Genomic DNA, 15,075 nt, shown 5'->3' on the forward strand with positions numbered 1-15,075 from the left:
TGACCAATCAGAGTGGACCTGGCCCTACACACCTGCAGGGGCACAGCAGTGAACATCAGCCCCACTGCAGGTACACACAATTGCACTCTTACAGAACTTTTTCCCTCTCCTGAAAGCTGGAGAAGTGAAAACAAACACATCCTGGTTTCTTGTTTGCACTGTCTTCCTTCTCTGTATATTCATCTCTGGGTAATTTTGGAGCCCGTATGTCTAACAGGATGAGCATTGGGTTAGGAATTCTGACATTCTGTCATTTCGACTCATCTTCAATCAGGTCCTGTTGTTCTACCTGGGGTCTCAGGGTTCCCACTGTAAAACTGGGGCAAGGGACTTTTAAATCCAATTGAACTCAACAAGTTTCTTAAGGTCTGGTTCACCTAGCATCTCTCAGCAACGGGTAACCAAGTCATTAATTGTAAAAAAGCTATATGCCCTGAATGAGCCGGCCACTCAGAATCCGGCTGTTTCCTTAGATTGAACAGCAAGATCGCCTAGAAGTTGAAGATTTCGGTCTCTCATGTGGATAAAAATTAAAAGTACACACACTAGTGCCTGTTTAGCATCTCTGCTGTCAGAGCTAACTTTACACAGAGAAACCTTCTCCTCCAAAAAAAAAAACAGTGCCAAAATGGGGGCTCTTTTCATCTTGAAGAACAACAGCTTAATGTCTCAGCCATTTAGAAACCAAATCACTGGTATGTTTACTAATGAAATATTTCATGCTCTTTGGAACCTTTGAGGGGAGAAAAGACAAATGCTCAGGCCGATCTATAAATCACGTTAAATAATTTCTATTCTTTTCTAAGGAAACTTTTCACCCTCTGTGTGTTATATTATCTGTGTGAAACAGACCCTGGCAGAGGGAAAAATGACAGGACAATTTAGGCAAATTTAATGAAGTAGCTCCAAATATTGTCTCAAAATAAATGAAGTGAATAATGCAAGAGCGTATTCCTGGGTCTCTTTTCACAACAATAACCATTGTGTGAACCACACACCAGAGGCCATTCAGATGGATAGCTGAGTGTAAAGGTGCCACTGTGATGTATTACATACCAGGAGACAATAGGCAGCTTCAATTGCTGTATTTGATTTCAGTAATTCTTTGCGTCCAGGAACTGGGAAGAAATAGGAGGGGAGGGGAGAATGAGAATTACAGCCCTTTCGAGCCCAAGTTTTTGCTTTAGATTCCATCAAATAGCCCAGACGGGTTCTTGGTTTTTTGTTTTTGTTTTTTTTGGTTTTTTAATTTTATTGAAGTATAGTTGATTGCAATGTTGTGTTAATTTCTGCTGTACAGCATAGTGACTCTTATACATATATATTCTTTTTCATATTCTTTTCCATTATGGTTTATCACAGAGTATTGAATATAGTTCCCTGTGCTATACAGTAGGACCTTGTTGTTTATCCATTCTGTATATACTAGTTTGCATCTGCTAATCCCAAATTCCCAATCCATCCCTCTCCCACCCCACCCCTCCTTGGCAACCACAAGTCTGTTCTCTATGTGCGTGAGTCTGTTCCTGTTTTGTAGATAAGTTCATTTGTGTCGTATTTTAGATTCCACATATGATATCATATGATATTTGTCTTTGTCTGACTTACTTCGCTTGGTATGATAATCTCTAGGTCCATCCATGTCACTGCATGGGTTCTTGGGTTTTAACTCTTCTGGGTCTATTGGTGGGACCCCCTCTGTTTTCTGAGGGAACATTAGTCAGAAATTAGCGGCTCCCATTGGGGTGGACCTTTGTCATCTTTTTTTTTTTTTTTTTAATGTACTTTTTTTTTTTAAAGAATATTTATTTATTTATTTATTTATTTATTTATTTATTTATTTATTTATTTTTGGCTGTGTTGGGTCTTCGTTTTTCTGTGCGAGGGCTTTTCTCTAGTTGCAGCAAGCGGGGGCCACTCTTCATCGCGGTGCGTGGGCCTCTCACTATTGCGGCCTCTCTTGTTGCGGAGCACAGGCTCCAGACGCGCAGGCTCAGTAATTGTGGCTCACGGGCCCAGCTGCTCCGCGGCATGTGGGATCTTCCCAGACCAGGGCTCGAACCCGTGTCCCCTGCATTGGCAGGCAGACTCTCAACCACTGCGCCACCAGGGAAGCCCTGTCATCTTTTGATTGCGCAACACTGGCGATCCCTTTAGGGAATCCCTCACTGTTCTCTGCTGTAGAAGCTGAAAGAGTAAGATTCTGTCTCTGACAGCGAGGGGTCAGCACATGGCCTGGACTTGGCCAACCTGATTCTTTCTCCAAGATTCTGATTCTTGAGTAACAGGTACAGGGAGGTAGGGGATATAGGAGGTCACACCTGTGGCCGGGACATTAAGTGGCTTTTGTCACCTTTGCTGTGGTTTCCAATATCTGGGTCTCTGTAGTCCCCTTGGTTCCTGCTCATTTCCCAGGTTTTTTATCCCTGTCTCTGATATCTTTCCAATAATGGGTCAGTTTCCGTTGCTTGCCACCAAGAAAACTGACCATCTTAAATAAGCTTCTTAGAAGAAAATGCCATTTTTTTGCCACAGGGAAAGAGAGGTGAGATATTTTTAAAACATCCTGGGGCTGAAAATAAGAAGATAATATGCCAAACACTCATTAAACTCTTGCTGTGTCGGAAATGGTTCTAAGTAGTTTGTATCTGTTAACTCAGTGCTCACAATTATATTTTAAGGGAGTTCACTATTATTTCCATTTTACAGATTAGAAAATGAAAGGTAAGAGATGATCAATTACTTAAGTACATCAAAGTAAAAAGTGGAAGGGCCAGACATTGAACCCAGGGAGTCTGGGTCTAGTTCTTGCTTTTTAAGGATATTCCATTGCCTCTCTTGAACGGTAAAACTGCCCACACTCAAGATAATGCCAAACAATGAGGCAGGTCGGGAAAGCCTCTTACTGTGCTCACAAGAATAGTGACTTATTTGGTGGACAAGGTTTATTTTGATGCTCCTGTGGGTTCTCTCTGCATCCTCTCCAAACAAGGTACCTGAGAGCAATTTCCCATCACTATTGCCAGTTGTATCACATCATTTAGATAGCACAGTAGGCTAGAAATATTATTAATTTGGATATAATGGAGGTGGTATTTGCTGCTTTTGGCAATTGTCTGGCAGCCGTGTGCCCTCTGTATAGGTCCTGGCTAAGCTTCCTGTACCTGGTCCCTCTCAAACCTTGTAGAATTAAGATTCCTCTATCCAAGGACATCATTATGTAGTCACATCAAGGCGTTGCACACATGTTACTTTGTCATTTTCATACCGTCAGTGGACAGACAGCATAGCAAAAATGCCGAAAATTTTAATCAAAATGGCACGTGAGAGTTAGGAGCTCTGGTTATTCAGAGTCATCTTTGAAATCAGGAAAGGTGGTTTTGGGGTAGTTTCACAGTAGCACAGCTGGGGATGCAAGAGGTTTGGTAAGCTTTCCTTGGGGCTTCCTACAATGCTGACAGACTACTGCCACCATCTCTCTTGGGGAAGGAGGAGCCTTTATTGATTATCACCCAGCCCAGACCTCTGGAATCCGTTAATAAAGATTTATCCTTTGTGTTGACTGCAGAATTCGTAACTTGCGTAAGATTTATGCATCAAATTACTCCTTGCCCCTCCCACCCCAAGCTTCAGCCTCTGTTCTTCATGGGATTACTTAAGCTTTACCTGGCTACCTTTTCTCCAGGTATAGCTTTTCTGGCTTGGCCAACCTCCCTCTAATCTTGCAGATTTGGAAATGCAACCCAATTACTCTCAATGTCTCCCAATTACTGTCCAGGTCTTGCATCTAGATGCGCACATATTTTTATCCTTCTTTATTCTCCACTGGGTTGATAAGCATCACGGACAGGTCTATTTATCATTACCTTGTGGTAACGACCAAGTTGAGTGAATTCTGGGCTCAGCCTTGGCGTCGTAAATGCATGATCGCCAGCGCAGCCCCGTTAACAGATTGAGAAGCTGCAATTAATATGATAACGTTTCACACAGGACATTTCATCTGCAGATATAAATCACAAGGAACATGCATTGTGTTCAGGTAAGGTGAATTCAACTGAATCACTGAGAAGTTATGGTCTCACTGGGACAGCTGAATGCCTTGAAAACAAAAGTAGAAAATGAAGGAATTAAAGTGAGTCTTTTTTTTTTTTAACGATTTTTTTTTGATGTGGACCATTTTAAAAGTCTGTATTGAATTTGTTACAATATTGTTTATGTTTTATGTTTTTTTGATTTTTTTGGCCGTGAGGCATGTGGGATCTTAGCTCCCCAATCAGGGATCGAACCCGCACCCCCTGCATTGGAAGGTGAAGTCTTAACCACTGGACTGCCAGGGAGGTCCCCTAAAGCGAGTCTTATCTGTAGCAGACATACACAGATGTAAGTTGGGATTGTCACCTTGAGTTGCTGTGTGTATGTGTGTACATACATGCCGCATGTATCTATGGAATGGGGATTAAGAATGCAGGCTCTGGAGGTAGCCTGTCTAATTTCATATCCTGGGTCTGCTACTTATGAGATGTACGATCTTGGGCAAGTACCAAGGAACTCAGAATTTGAGCCCAGGCATTCTGGCCCCAAGTCCAGGCCTTAAGCCACCATGCTGTACTGCTTCTCTAGCATAAATAATAAGTCAAGAAGACAAAACAAATATCCTTCCCGCTCCACCTTTTGTCCTCTGATTCTTTCCAGAGTCAAACAGAGTTACTAGTTTCTTATTTTTTAAGATTTATTATTGTTTTTATTTTTTAATTGAAATATAGTTTCAGGTGTACTGTACAGTGATTTGATATTTGCATAATTATGAAATGATCACCACAATAAGTCTAGTAACCATCTGTCCCCATACAAAGTTATTACAATATTATTGACCGTATTCCTTATGCTGTATATTACATCCCCATGACTTATTTAATATATGAATACAGGTTTGTACCTCTTAATCCCCTTCACCTATTTTGCCCCCCACACTCTCCCCTCTGGCAACCACCTCTTTTTTCTCTGTTTCTACGCATCTGTTTTTTGTTTTGCTTTTTATTTTTTTATTTTTATTTATTTATTTATTTTTAGAGGTGATATTTTAAATTTATTTTATTTATTTTTTGGCTGTGTTGGGTCTTCGTTTCTGTGCGAGGGCTTTCTCTAGTTGTGGCAAGCGGGGGCCACTCTTCATCGCGGTGCGCGGGCCTCGCACTATCGCGGCCTCTCTTGTTGCGGAGCACAGGCTCCAGACGCGCAGGCTCAGTAATTGTGGCTCACAGGCCTAGTTGCTCCGCGGCATATGGGATCTTCCCAGACCAGGGCTTGAACCTGTGTCCCCTGCATTAGCAGGCAGATTCTCAACCACTGTGCCACCACGAAGCCCCTGTTTTGCTTTTTAGATTCCACATATAAGTGAGATTGTGGTAATTGTCTTTCTCTGACTCATTTCACTCAGCATAATACCCTCTAGATTCATCCACGTTTTCACAAATGGCAATATTTCATTCTTTTTTATGGCTGAGTAATATTCCATTGTGTATATATAGTGTTTATTTTTGTATATGGTGTGAGGATGTAGTCCAGTTTGATTCTTTTGCATATAGCTATCCATTTTCCCCAACACCATTTATTAAAGAGGTTGTCCTTTTTCCACTGTATATTCTTGCCTCCTTTGACATAGATTAATTGACCATGTAAGTGTGGGTTTAGTTACTGGTTTCTTATGTATTGCTCCAGTAATAATAGATTTTGATTAAGCGTGACCTAGTCCTAGTCCTTATATCCGCATGTTTGACTTAATGATAGAACACAGAGTGTTCCATATTATATAAAGACGTCCTTCATTCCTTTTAGGATGCTTTACATAAACTCCATGGCATAGAGCTGTCCCTGGTGTGAGACACGGTGTGGTCACTCCTGCTAGAGTTGACATCATGCTGGTGAACAGGGGGGTGGGCAGCTCAGCCAACACCCAGATTGACTTTTCCAGAGCCACCCACAGTGACAACACCCCCTTGATGGCTCTGGTGGCACTGTGGCCAACGTCTTCCCCAGAGACACCTGTTTTGATGATGATAGAAGGGGGTTCCTGGGATCCTGTGGTGACTTCATATGTCCAGGGAAGACCCCACGGACCCTCTATAACCATGGAAACTATAGAATCCTATGTGGCAACAGGAAGCCACACTGACTCTGGAGAGTAAAGAATCATCATGGCCTTACCAACATGTATCAGTTAGCTATCGCTGTGTAACATCCAAGCACAAAAATCCAGTTGCTTAAATTCATAAATATTTCTTTAGTTCCTGAGTCTGTGCATTGGCTGGACATTTCTTCTGATCTTGGTTGGGCTTACTGATGTTCCTATGTCAGTTGGTGAGTTGACTGTTAGATCGATTTTGCTGATTTTGGCTGGACTCTTGGGTGTCTGGGGCTTTGACAGGACGACTGGATTTCCTTTACTGCTCTACATGACTCATTCTCTGGCAGGCTACCCCAGGCTTGTTGACAGGGAGGCAGCGAGCTCCAAAGAGTGAGGAGGAGCAGGCCTCTTGAGACCTAGGTGTGGAAAAGGCACAGTGTCACTTCCACCATACTTTGTGGGCTAAAGCAAGTGACAAGACTAGCTCAAATCCAAAGGGTGGGGAAATACACTCTACCTCTTAATAGGAGGCACTTCAAAGTCATGTTGAAGATGGTATGAAACACAGGGAAAAGAATTGGAGCCCCTTTTTGCAGTCAATGTATCATACCAGTAGAGTATACTGTCCCAGAAGCTTGGAGACACTTACGGGTTGAGAAAAGGCCTTGGAAGCCTGTACTGACCCCTTGGGGCCTGAGAGCTGGTTATAACCCAGAGACCCAGAGGATCCCCATGGACTCTGTAGCCAGTTCCCTGTTTATGGACATTTAGATTGTTTCCAGGGTTCTGTCATTACAAAGAGCTCTGCAAGAAATATCCTTAGGCCTACATCTGTCTTTGTGCAAATGTGCAGGTCCAGTTGTGGGATAAATCACCTAGTGTACTTTGGAGAGAGAATCTTTCTTTTCGGGGGGAGTGCTTGGCGAGGTATCTAAATAGCTCCACACAGGCTCCATGCAAGAACGGATCTCCTTGAAACCTGCTCCTAGAGGCTGATTCATCATCGGAGACACCAGTGTCTGGAACCAGTGGCCATCCTCTGCACCCAACCTCTACTCAGCACCCCTCCCCAACATTCAGCATTGGTCTTCCCGAAAGCGTTCTACTGACTGCTTCTCCCGAGGATCCCTCTGCCGGGCACGCTGAGCCAAGGGCTGCCTTAAATCAGATCTCTGTTGAATGGCTCAGTAATGCAGAGCACCCCGAATCCAGTGCTGCAAGCCAGGGCTGTTGTTTAAGGAGAGCATTCTTTGCCCATCTCTGACCTCAGGAACCCACCCAGCACCTGCAGGTGAAAGCCAAATGCTAAGAGGAATGCTATTGATCAGCACTGTAAGGGGGAAGGACCGCAGAGTCTTAAATGCTTATTAATGACTAGAAAAAGGACTGACGCTGGGATTTCTGGCATGACGATAAAAGGGCAGAGAGCGAAGTTAAAGAACTGGAATAAAAAATCTCAGCACTGAGCGGGCTGGTTCCCAAGCCTGGCTATACATCAGAGTCAACTGGGGAAGCTTTTAAAAATACAAACTCCTAGGCCCTGCCCCAGCCCTACCAACTCAAAACTTCTTGGGGCGGGGGTCGGGGGAGGATCTTTCAAGCCATATTTTGTAAAAGCTCTCCAAGTGGATTTTAGGAACTGCTGACGTGGTCCAATGCTGAAATCCGCTCCTCATCACCCGTGAAAGATGAACCCAGTGATATTTGCAACCATGATAAGTCCTGTTTATGAGGACTGACTGTAACCAGGCAAAGTGCATTATTTCATCATGTCTCCTCCCAACTCTCTCTAGACGTACAATTATCAGTCCCGTTTCCCACGTAAAACAACTGAAGATTAGAGGGATGGACTGAACAAGTAGGCACACAGCTGGGGAGTGGCCGAGCACAGATTCAAATCAGAGACCGTCTGATCCCACAGCCTCTGCTCTCTTTATCCTGAACGCTTCTTCTGTAAAACGGGGTTAGCAGGGGCCGCAAGCTCAGACCCTCACCCATGATCCCAAAGCTTTTGCTCTCAACCCATGGACTTCACTGCAGCACTAAGGAGAAGGCTTTTGCCCACTGAAGATAATGCCCGCAGACTGTTCTAGGTCCCCCTGTCTCTGGGGAACATAATAAAAAGAGAATATATATATTATTTATATACATATATATGAAGTGTGTGTATGTGTATACACACAGATGTGTGTACAGGCATGTGTATATAGGTATATGTATGTATGTGCATAAACATTTATGTATCTATATATGGACATGTCTGCATGTGTATATGTATGTATACATGTGCATAAAGGTATATGTGTTTATATATGTATATACATGCGTCTGTGCATGTCTATTTATCATCTCCACACATATGCAGCCAAGGAGACTGGAATCCACAGGCCTTCTTTGCGCCACCTCTGGGAGGGCCTGTGAGATGGGCTCTAGGGCCTGTGACACAGCTTACCCATTGTCCCCAGAATCCATTCTACTTGTCTTCCTTTTAATAAAAGGATTCCCCGCCCTTGGCCCTGGCAGAGGGCAGCCCAGGTGGAGACATTTCCCAGCATCCCTTGCAGCTACGGGTAGACCCATGACAAGTTCAGGCTAACCGGATGTGAGTGGAAGACAGATGAGCAAAGTCAGGGTCACGGCCTTCCGAAAGGAGATTGCTTGCTCTCTCCTGCTTTTCTTTCTTTTTTTTTTTTTAATTTATTTATTTATGGCTGTGTTGGGTCTTCGTTTCTGTGCGCAGGCTTTCTCTAGTTGTGGCAAGCGGGGGCCACTCTTCATCACGGTGCGCGGACCTCTCACTATCGCGGCCTCTCTTGTTGCGGAGCACAGGCTCCAGACGCGCAGGCTCAGTAATTGTGGCTCACTGGCCCAGTTGCTCCGCGGCATGTGAGATCTTCCCAGACCAGGGCTCAAACCCGTGTCCCCTGAATTGGCAGGCAGATTCTCAACCACTGCGCCACCAAGGAAGCCCCTCTCCTGCTTTTCGTTTCTCCCTTTTCTCCCCGTGGGCTGGAATGAGGACACCGTGGTGGTGACACAGCTCTGAGTGGTTCTCAGCCAGAAGCACTTTTGCCCGCGCCCACCATCAGGCACCTGGAAATATTTGGAGATGCTTTCCACTGGCACACGGGGGAGGGGTGCCTCCTGACACCTTGTGGGTAGAGACCAGGGGTGCTGTAAAACATCCTATGATACACAGGATTGCCCCCTCCCCCAAATAAATAATTATCCGGCATCAAAATGTCGATTGCGCGGAGGTTGAGGAAGGATGTAATAAATGTCTCTATTTCCTTTTTCCTACAAGCTTAACTTGTACCACAATAGGAGACTTTATTAAAACATAGGGCACCAGAGATACCCAAAAGATTGTGACTTAGATGCCATCCTGGGAGACCAGAAATGCCCTTTTATTATCAGGAAGTATATAATAGAAAGACCAGTTTTTAATGATAAGATGTTTGATGGAAGGCAAGAGACTGACGCTCTCATTAATACAAGCAAAATATAATTTCCAGGAAGGCCACTGGGAGCTTTCAGAATCACGGGGGAGATTGGAAACAGGTAGGGAGCAGGGTAGCTTTGGAGACTGGGAAGCAGAAACTACAAAAATGGCTCCAAGCAGGAACAAACTGGATGAGTAACTCCTGATGGGATGGATGTATTTCATTTGCTTCTTCTGTCCTCGGGTCACTTGTTTGAGAGTTAACGGCCCTCGAGAGCATCTACTTGGTTAGCCAAGCTTAGACTCTGAGCCCACCTGCTGGCTGGGCACCCAGTACAGATCTGAAGGCTGTGATTCAGGGACTCTCCAGGTGACCTCTGACTTTTGTGACAGAAGATCAGCCACCTGCCTGTACTCTCCCACCAAGCATGCACACAACAGAGTAAGGTAATCACAAAGGAATTTGGAGTGACAATAGGAGATGGGGTTGGATGCTCTTGTAGCCCAAACCAACGACGTATATTGGGAAGTCAGGGGGTGAGATTCAACCTCTGGCTTTGCCACTGTGACAGCAAGCAAATTCCTTTGATATTTTGGGGGCCTGATTATCAAGACTAGAATCGCAGATGATCCACATCCTCCAACTCAAAGTTACTCAGATCCACTCAAACATGTGTAGAAGATGATTAATAGCTGCTGGTAATAGATTACCCTCCTTGCCAAGATCTATATATTGACACATACATCTCAGGCCATTTTTCTGTCCAATTACACATCCGCCAAAAAAGGGAAAATTTTAATTGCACATATTTATCTGTCTCAGTGGTTTGAGGGGCATCAAGACTGACTGGGAATGATCTTCAAAGCCTTCATATACTTGAAAGCATCTCAGAAGTTGGGAGGAAACAGAGCACAGTCTGCTGTGCTGTGAATAACCTGTCTAGCCATAGAAAGGCAGTGAGGGAATCTCATCATCCCATTCATCCCACTTGAAATCACCCGAGTTTGAACCACGGGTGCTCTTGTGTCTGGTGAGTGGGGAGCAGGGCCAGGAGTGGGCAGGCTGATCTGCTTAGTTCCTCCCCTTCAGGGCCTTACACCTAACCTCAGAGCAGCTAACCTTTCGTCTCTGTGGAGGTGCTCTAGGAGTGGATAAGCAGTGGGGACCCTTGGTTGATATTGGTTGATCTTTCCTGCTCTCTGTCCATTCCCCTTTCTTATGGAAATCAGAAAGCTCCCCTACATTTTCCATGAGGACTGTCCTTCCTTCAACCTCAGCCATGTGATTTGAAGGGGGATGATTCTACCCCCCTGCTGAGGAGGTGGGTATAGGATGTATGTCTGCCCCATCAAAGATTTCCATTATCCCCCAGTGATAAGATGACTGGTTTGAGAATGGGCACCTAACTCAAGTCAGATCAGTGACTCCAGTTCTGGATTTTTCTTGGAGCCATTGGGAAAGATATGATCCCTTTCCTTAGTGGTTGTCTGAGCTGTTGGATATAAGCCAATCAATGTGGGGAAGGCATTTTTGTTGCTACTTGGAGAGAGCCTCCCTGAGAAGATTGGAGTAGCCAGTCTCCAAGATGGCCCCCCTGTGATTCTTAGCTCCTGCTATTAAGGGCCTTGTGTGGTTCCCTCCCAAACTGAACAGGACGAATCTGTGTTACCAACAGAATAGTGGAAATGATGACATGTGACTTCCAGAGTTGGGTCCTAAAGACACTATGGCTTCTTGTTGTCTCTTGGGTCCCTGGTTCTGGAAGCAGCTGCTGCCATGTTGGGAGGTCACTCAAGCAGCCATTAACAGAATTCTGTGTTCAAAGCGTCCTAACAACAAGCACTAACTTTGCAGAAGCATATCACCCAGCCCCAGTCGAACTGTCAGATGCCTGCAGCCCCAGCCGAGAGATCCTGAGCCAGAACCACCAGAAATGCCATTCCCAGACTTCTGACCCTCAGAAAGTGTGATGAGTAAAAAATGTTCATTGTCTTAAGCTGCTAAGTTTTGGGGTAATTCGTTCTGCAGCAATGAATAACGAAGACATATTGTCAGCCTGGGCTGTGTCTAATCTTACAGCCCTGAAAAATGTGGACTTTCTAATGCATCTTGACGACACCATTCTTCCAAATGGGATTGTCCCAAAGATGAACCTTGCGCCATCCGGTTTTCATTAAAACCCTTTCTTCTTGGCACTGTGGTTTGGGTTCTGTCTGGTTCCGTGAAGGAGTCAGTTCTGCAGTCCTGGAAACATCGCTGAGGGATTCTTTAGGCCACAGACTCATTATTTATGCTTTCTCTCTCTCCTCTCTCTCTCTCTCAACCACAGTTATTTTCAAACACCTTAAGGAGAACACTGAGTTTTGCATATTCCTCGAGGCGTTTTAAAACTGGGGCGATTGAGATTTTGTTGATTTATCCATGGAGGAAAATACAGTCAGGGAAGTCTTCTCATTTGTAGGTGCCTGAGCTCTGCTCCAGGGACCCTCCAGTTTCTGTGCCTCTCCTCCCTGCGGTAAATCGTACGTGACAGGCATGTCTGGGAGAATGGCCCTTGGGAACGCAGAGATTCACACAGAGAGCAGCGAGAACTGCCTGGTGTGGCATCGGAGGCTCCCACGGCTGCCAGGGTGAGGGATGGCTGGGGAGGGTGACCAGGAAGGTGCCCCCTTAGGACAGAGGGGGGCCTAGGATCATCCTGAATAGTGGAAATGGATGGTTCCCTTTGGGGCAATGAAGATTTTGAAGACTTTGAAATATCAGTGGGATATTAAGTTTAACCTGGTGACTTGACAGATATTCTTGGGTTCACAGTTTCCTAAGATGATGGGAAAAAAGAAGGGGCAAAAGAAAAACAAGAGTCTCATCTTCTAGGACCTCCATCTATCTACTAGGAAATTATAAAACTCCACTTCCCCTGGGGTCTGATTCTCTCTTGGGGCATAGCACTCCCTCACTGTTCTAAGGCTGAAAAACCCTGATCTGTTTTGGTAGATGGGCACAAGATTCAAATAGGTGGCTGGTTGGAGACAATGACCTTCAGTAACCCTGGCTCTCCATAGATCTAAGGCTAGAGCAGTCAAGGGACAAAAGAGAGGTAGTGCCAAGCTCATGGCCAGAGGGTACGCCACCTAGCAGGGTCCCCAAGGATCCTCCATGACCAATTCAAGATGGCCACTTTCACTGAGGGCTGTTGATGGCTTAAGGATTCTTTCTGCATCCACACCAAGAAGAGCTTGCTACTTAGTGAAGGTCCCGTGGATATCCTTACAAGGTCACTCCAACCATCTTAAACAGGGCAGCTATGGTCTTCACGTGTGATAACCTTGCTTGCTACGGCAAAGCTTTGCATCATGAAGAGGAAAGCACAGAAGAGGGTGTAGAGAAAAGGGAACCCTCCTACACTGTTGGTGGGAATGTAAATTGGTGCAGCCCCTATGGAGAACAGTATGGAGGTTCCTTAAAAAACTAAAAAGAGCTACCATATGATCCAGCAATCCCATACCTGGGTGTATATCCGGAGAAAACTCTAGTTCGAAAAGATGCCTGCACCTCAAAGTTCATAGCAGCATTATTCACAATAGCCAAGACATGGAAGCAACCTAAATATCCATCAACAGATGCATGGATGAAGAAGATGTAGTACATATGTACAATGGAATATTACTCAGCCATTAAAAAGAATGAAATAATGTCACTTGCAGCAACATGGATGGACCTAGAGATTATCATTCTAAGTGAAGTAAGTCACACAGAGAAAGACATATACCATATGATATCGCTTCTATGTGGAATCTAAAAAAATGATACAAATGAACTTATTTACAAAACAGAAACAGACTCACAGACATAAAAACAAACTTATGGTTACCAAACAGGAAAGGGAAGGGGGAGGGATAAATTAGGAGATTGGGATTAGCAAATACACACCACTATATATAAAATAGATAACCAACAAGGACCTACTGTATAGCACAGGATACTCAATATCATGTAATAACCTCTAATGGAAAAGAATCTTTAAAAAGTTATATAACTGTATCTATATCTGTATCTATCTGTATCTATCAATCTGTCTATATATAACTGAATAACTTTGCATCCATCTGAAACTAACAACATTGTAAATCAGCTAGATTTTAATAAAAATTTTAAAAAATGAAAAAATTAAAGAAAACAAAGCAGAAAGCATAGATGCCAACCAATCTAAGTGGGGCTTAGCTGGCGTCAACGAGCAGGAAGTGGCAGCCAGGAAGTGAGAGTTTCTGTGGCTCAGTGGTGAAAAGGGTGGTGCCCTCAGAGAGCAGCAGTGGCCACCAAGCAAACCACAGGAGTGGGGTCCGTGGAGGCCCTTCCAGGCAGGGCCACTGCTATATTGTCAAAGATACAGTGGTACAGGTGAAGACATGTCACTCAGCCAGGTGACATTGTCTCCATGTTGCAGGTGATGAAGTTGAGGCTGGCTTGTGTTGGTTCCCCGGCTGCATTACAGAATCCAATCTTAGCACCACGAAACGCTTCAAACACCAACAAGGGAGGAGCTTCAAGGTGGCAGAAGAGTAAGATGCGGAGATCACCTTCCTCCCCACAGATACATCAGAAATACATCTACACATGGAACTGCTCCTACAGAACACCCACTGAACGCTGGCAGAAGACCTCAGACCTCCCAAAAGGCAAGAAACTACCCACGTACCTGGGTAGGGCAAAAGAAAAAAGAAAAAATAGAGACAAAGAATAGGGACGGGACCTGCACCAGTGGGAGGGAGCCGTGAAGGAGGAAAGGTTTCCACACACGAGGAAGCCCCTTTGCGGGCAGAGACTGCGGGTGGCGGAGGGGGGAAGCTTCGGAGCCGCGGAGGAGAGTGCAGCCACAGGGGTGCGGAGGGCAAAGCGGAGAGACTCCCGCACAGAGGATCGGTGCCGAGCAGCACTCACCAGCCCGAGAAGCTTCTCTGCTCACCCGCCGGGGTGGGCGGGGGCTGGGAGCTGAGGCTCGGGCTTTGGAGGTCAGATCCCAGGGAGAGGACTGGGGTTGGCTGCATGAACACAGCCTGAAGGGGGCTAGTGCGCCACAGCTAGCTGGGAGGGAGTCCGGGAAAAGGTCTGGAGCTGACTAAGAGGTAGAAGACCATTGTTTCCTGGTGCACGAGGAGAGGGGATTCAGAGCAGCACCTAAACGAGCCCCAGAGATATCAAAAAATACCTAGAAACAAATGACAATGAAAACATGACGACCCAAAACCTACAGGATGCAGCAAAAGCAGTTCTAAGTGGGAAGTTTATAGCAATATAATCCTACCTCAAGAAGCAAGAAAAATCTCAAATAAACAACCTAACCTTACAACTACTGCAATTAGAGAAAGAAGAACAAAAAAAAAAAAACCCCAAAGTTAGCAGAAGGAAAGAAATCATAAAGATCAGATCAGGGCTTCCCTGGTGGCGCAGTGGTTGAGAGTCTGCCTGCCAATGCAGGGGACACGGGTTCGGGCCCTGGTCTGGGAAGAT

At 45.1% G+C, this 15,075-nt stretch overlaps 1 protein-coding gene across 2 annotated transcripts in view; it reads left to right on the plus strand.

Moving 5' to 3' along the window:
* Window positions 1–15,075, plus strand: part of GLT1D1 (glycosyltransferase 1 domain containing 1) — a 170,455-nt gene that overhangs the window by 147,838 nt on the left and 7,542 nt on the right. Inside the window, exon 13 of one of the 2 annotated variants that reach the window (XM_082353268.1) lies at window positions 4,007–10,431. The exons of the other annotated variant lie outside the window; for it this stretch is intronic. Within the exon in view, the coding sequence (XP_082209394.1) occupies window positions 4,007–4,012 (6 nt within the window). The 3' untranslated portion in view covers window positions 4,013–10,431. Of the gene's footprint in view, window positions 1–4,006; window positions 10,432–15,075 lie in introns of those variants that run through there. 2 annotated transcript variants of the gene reach the window in all.

Source organism: Balaenoptera borealis (assembly GCF_965194805.1).
Source record: "Balaenoptera borealis genome assembly, chromosome: 14".
NCBI classification, from domain to species: Eukaryota; Metazoa; Chordata; class Mammalia; order Artiodactyla; family Balaenopteridae; genus Balaenoptera; species Balaenoptera borealis.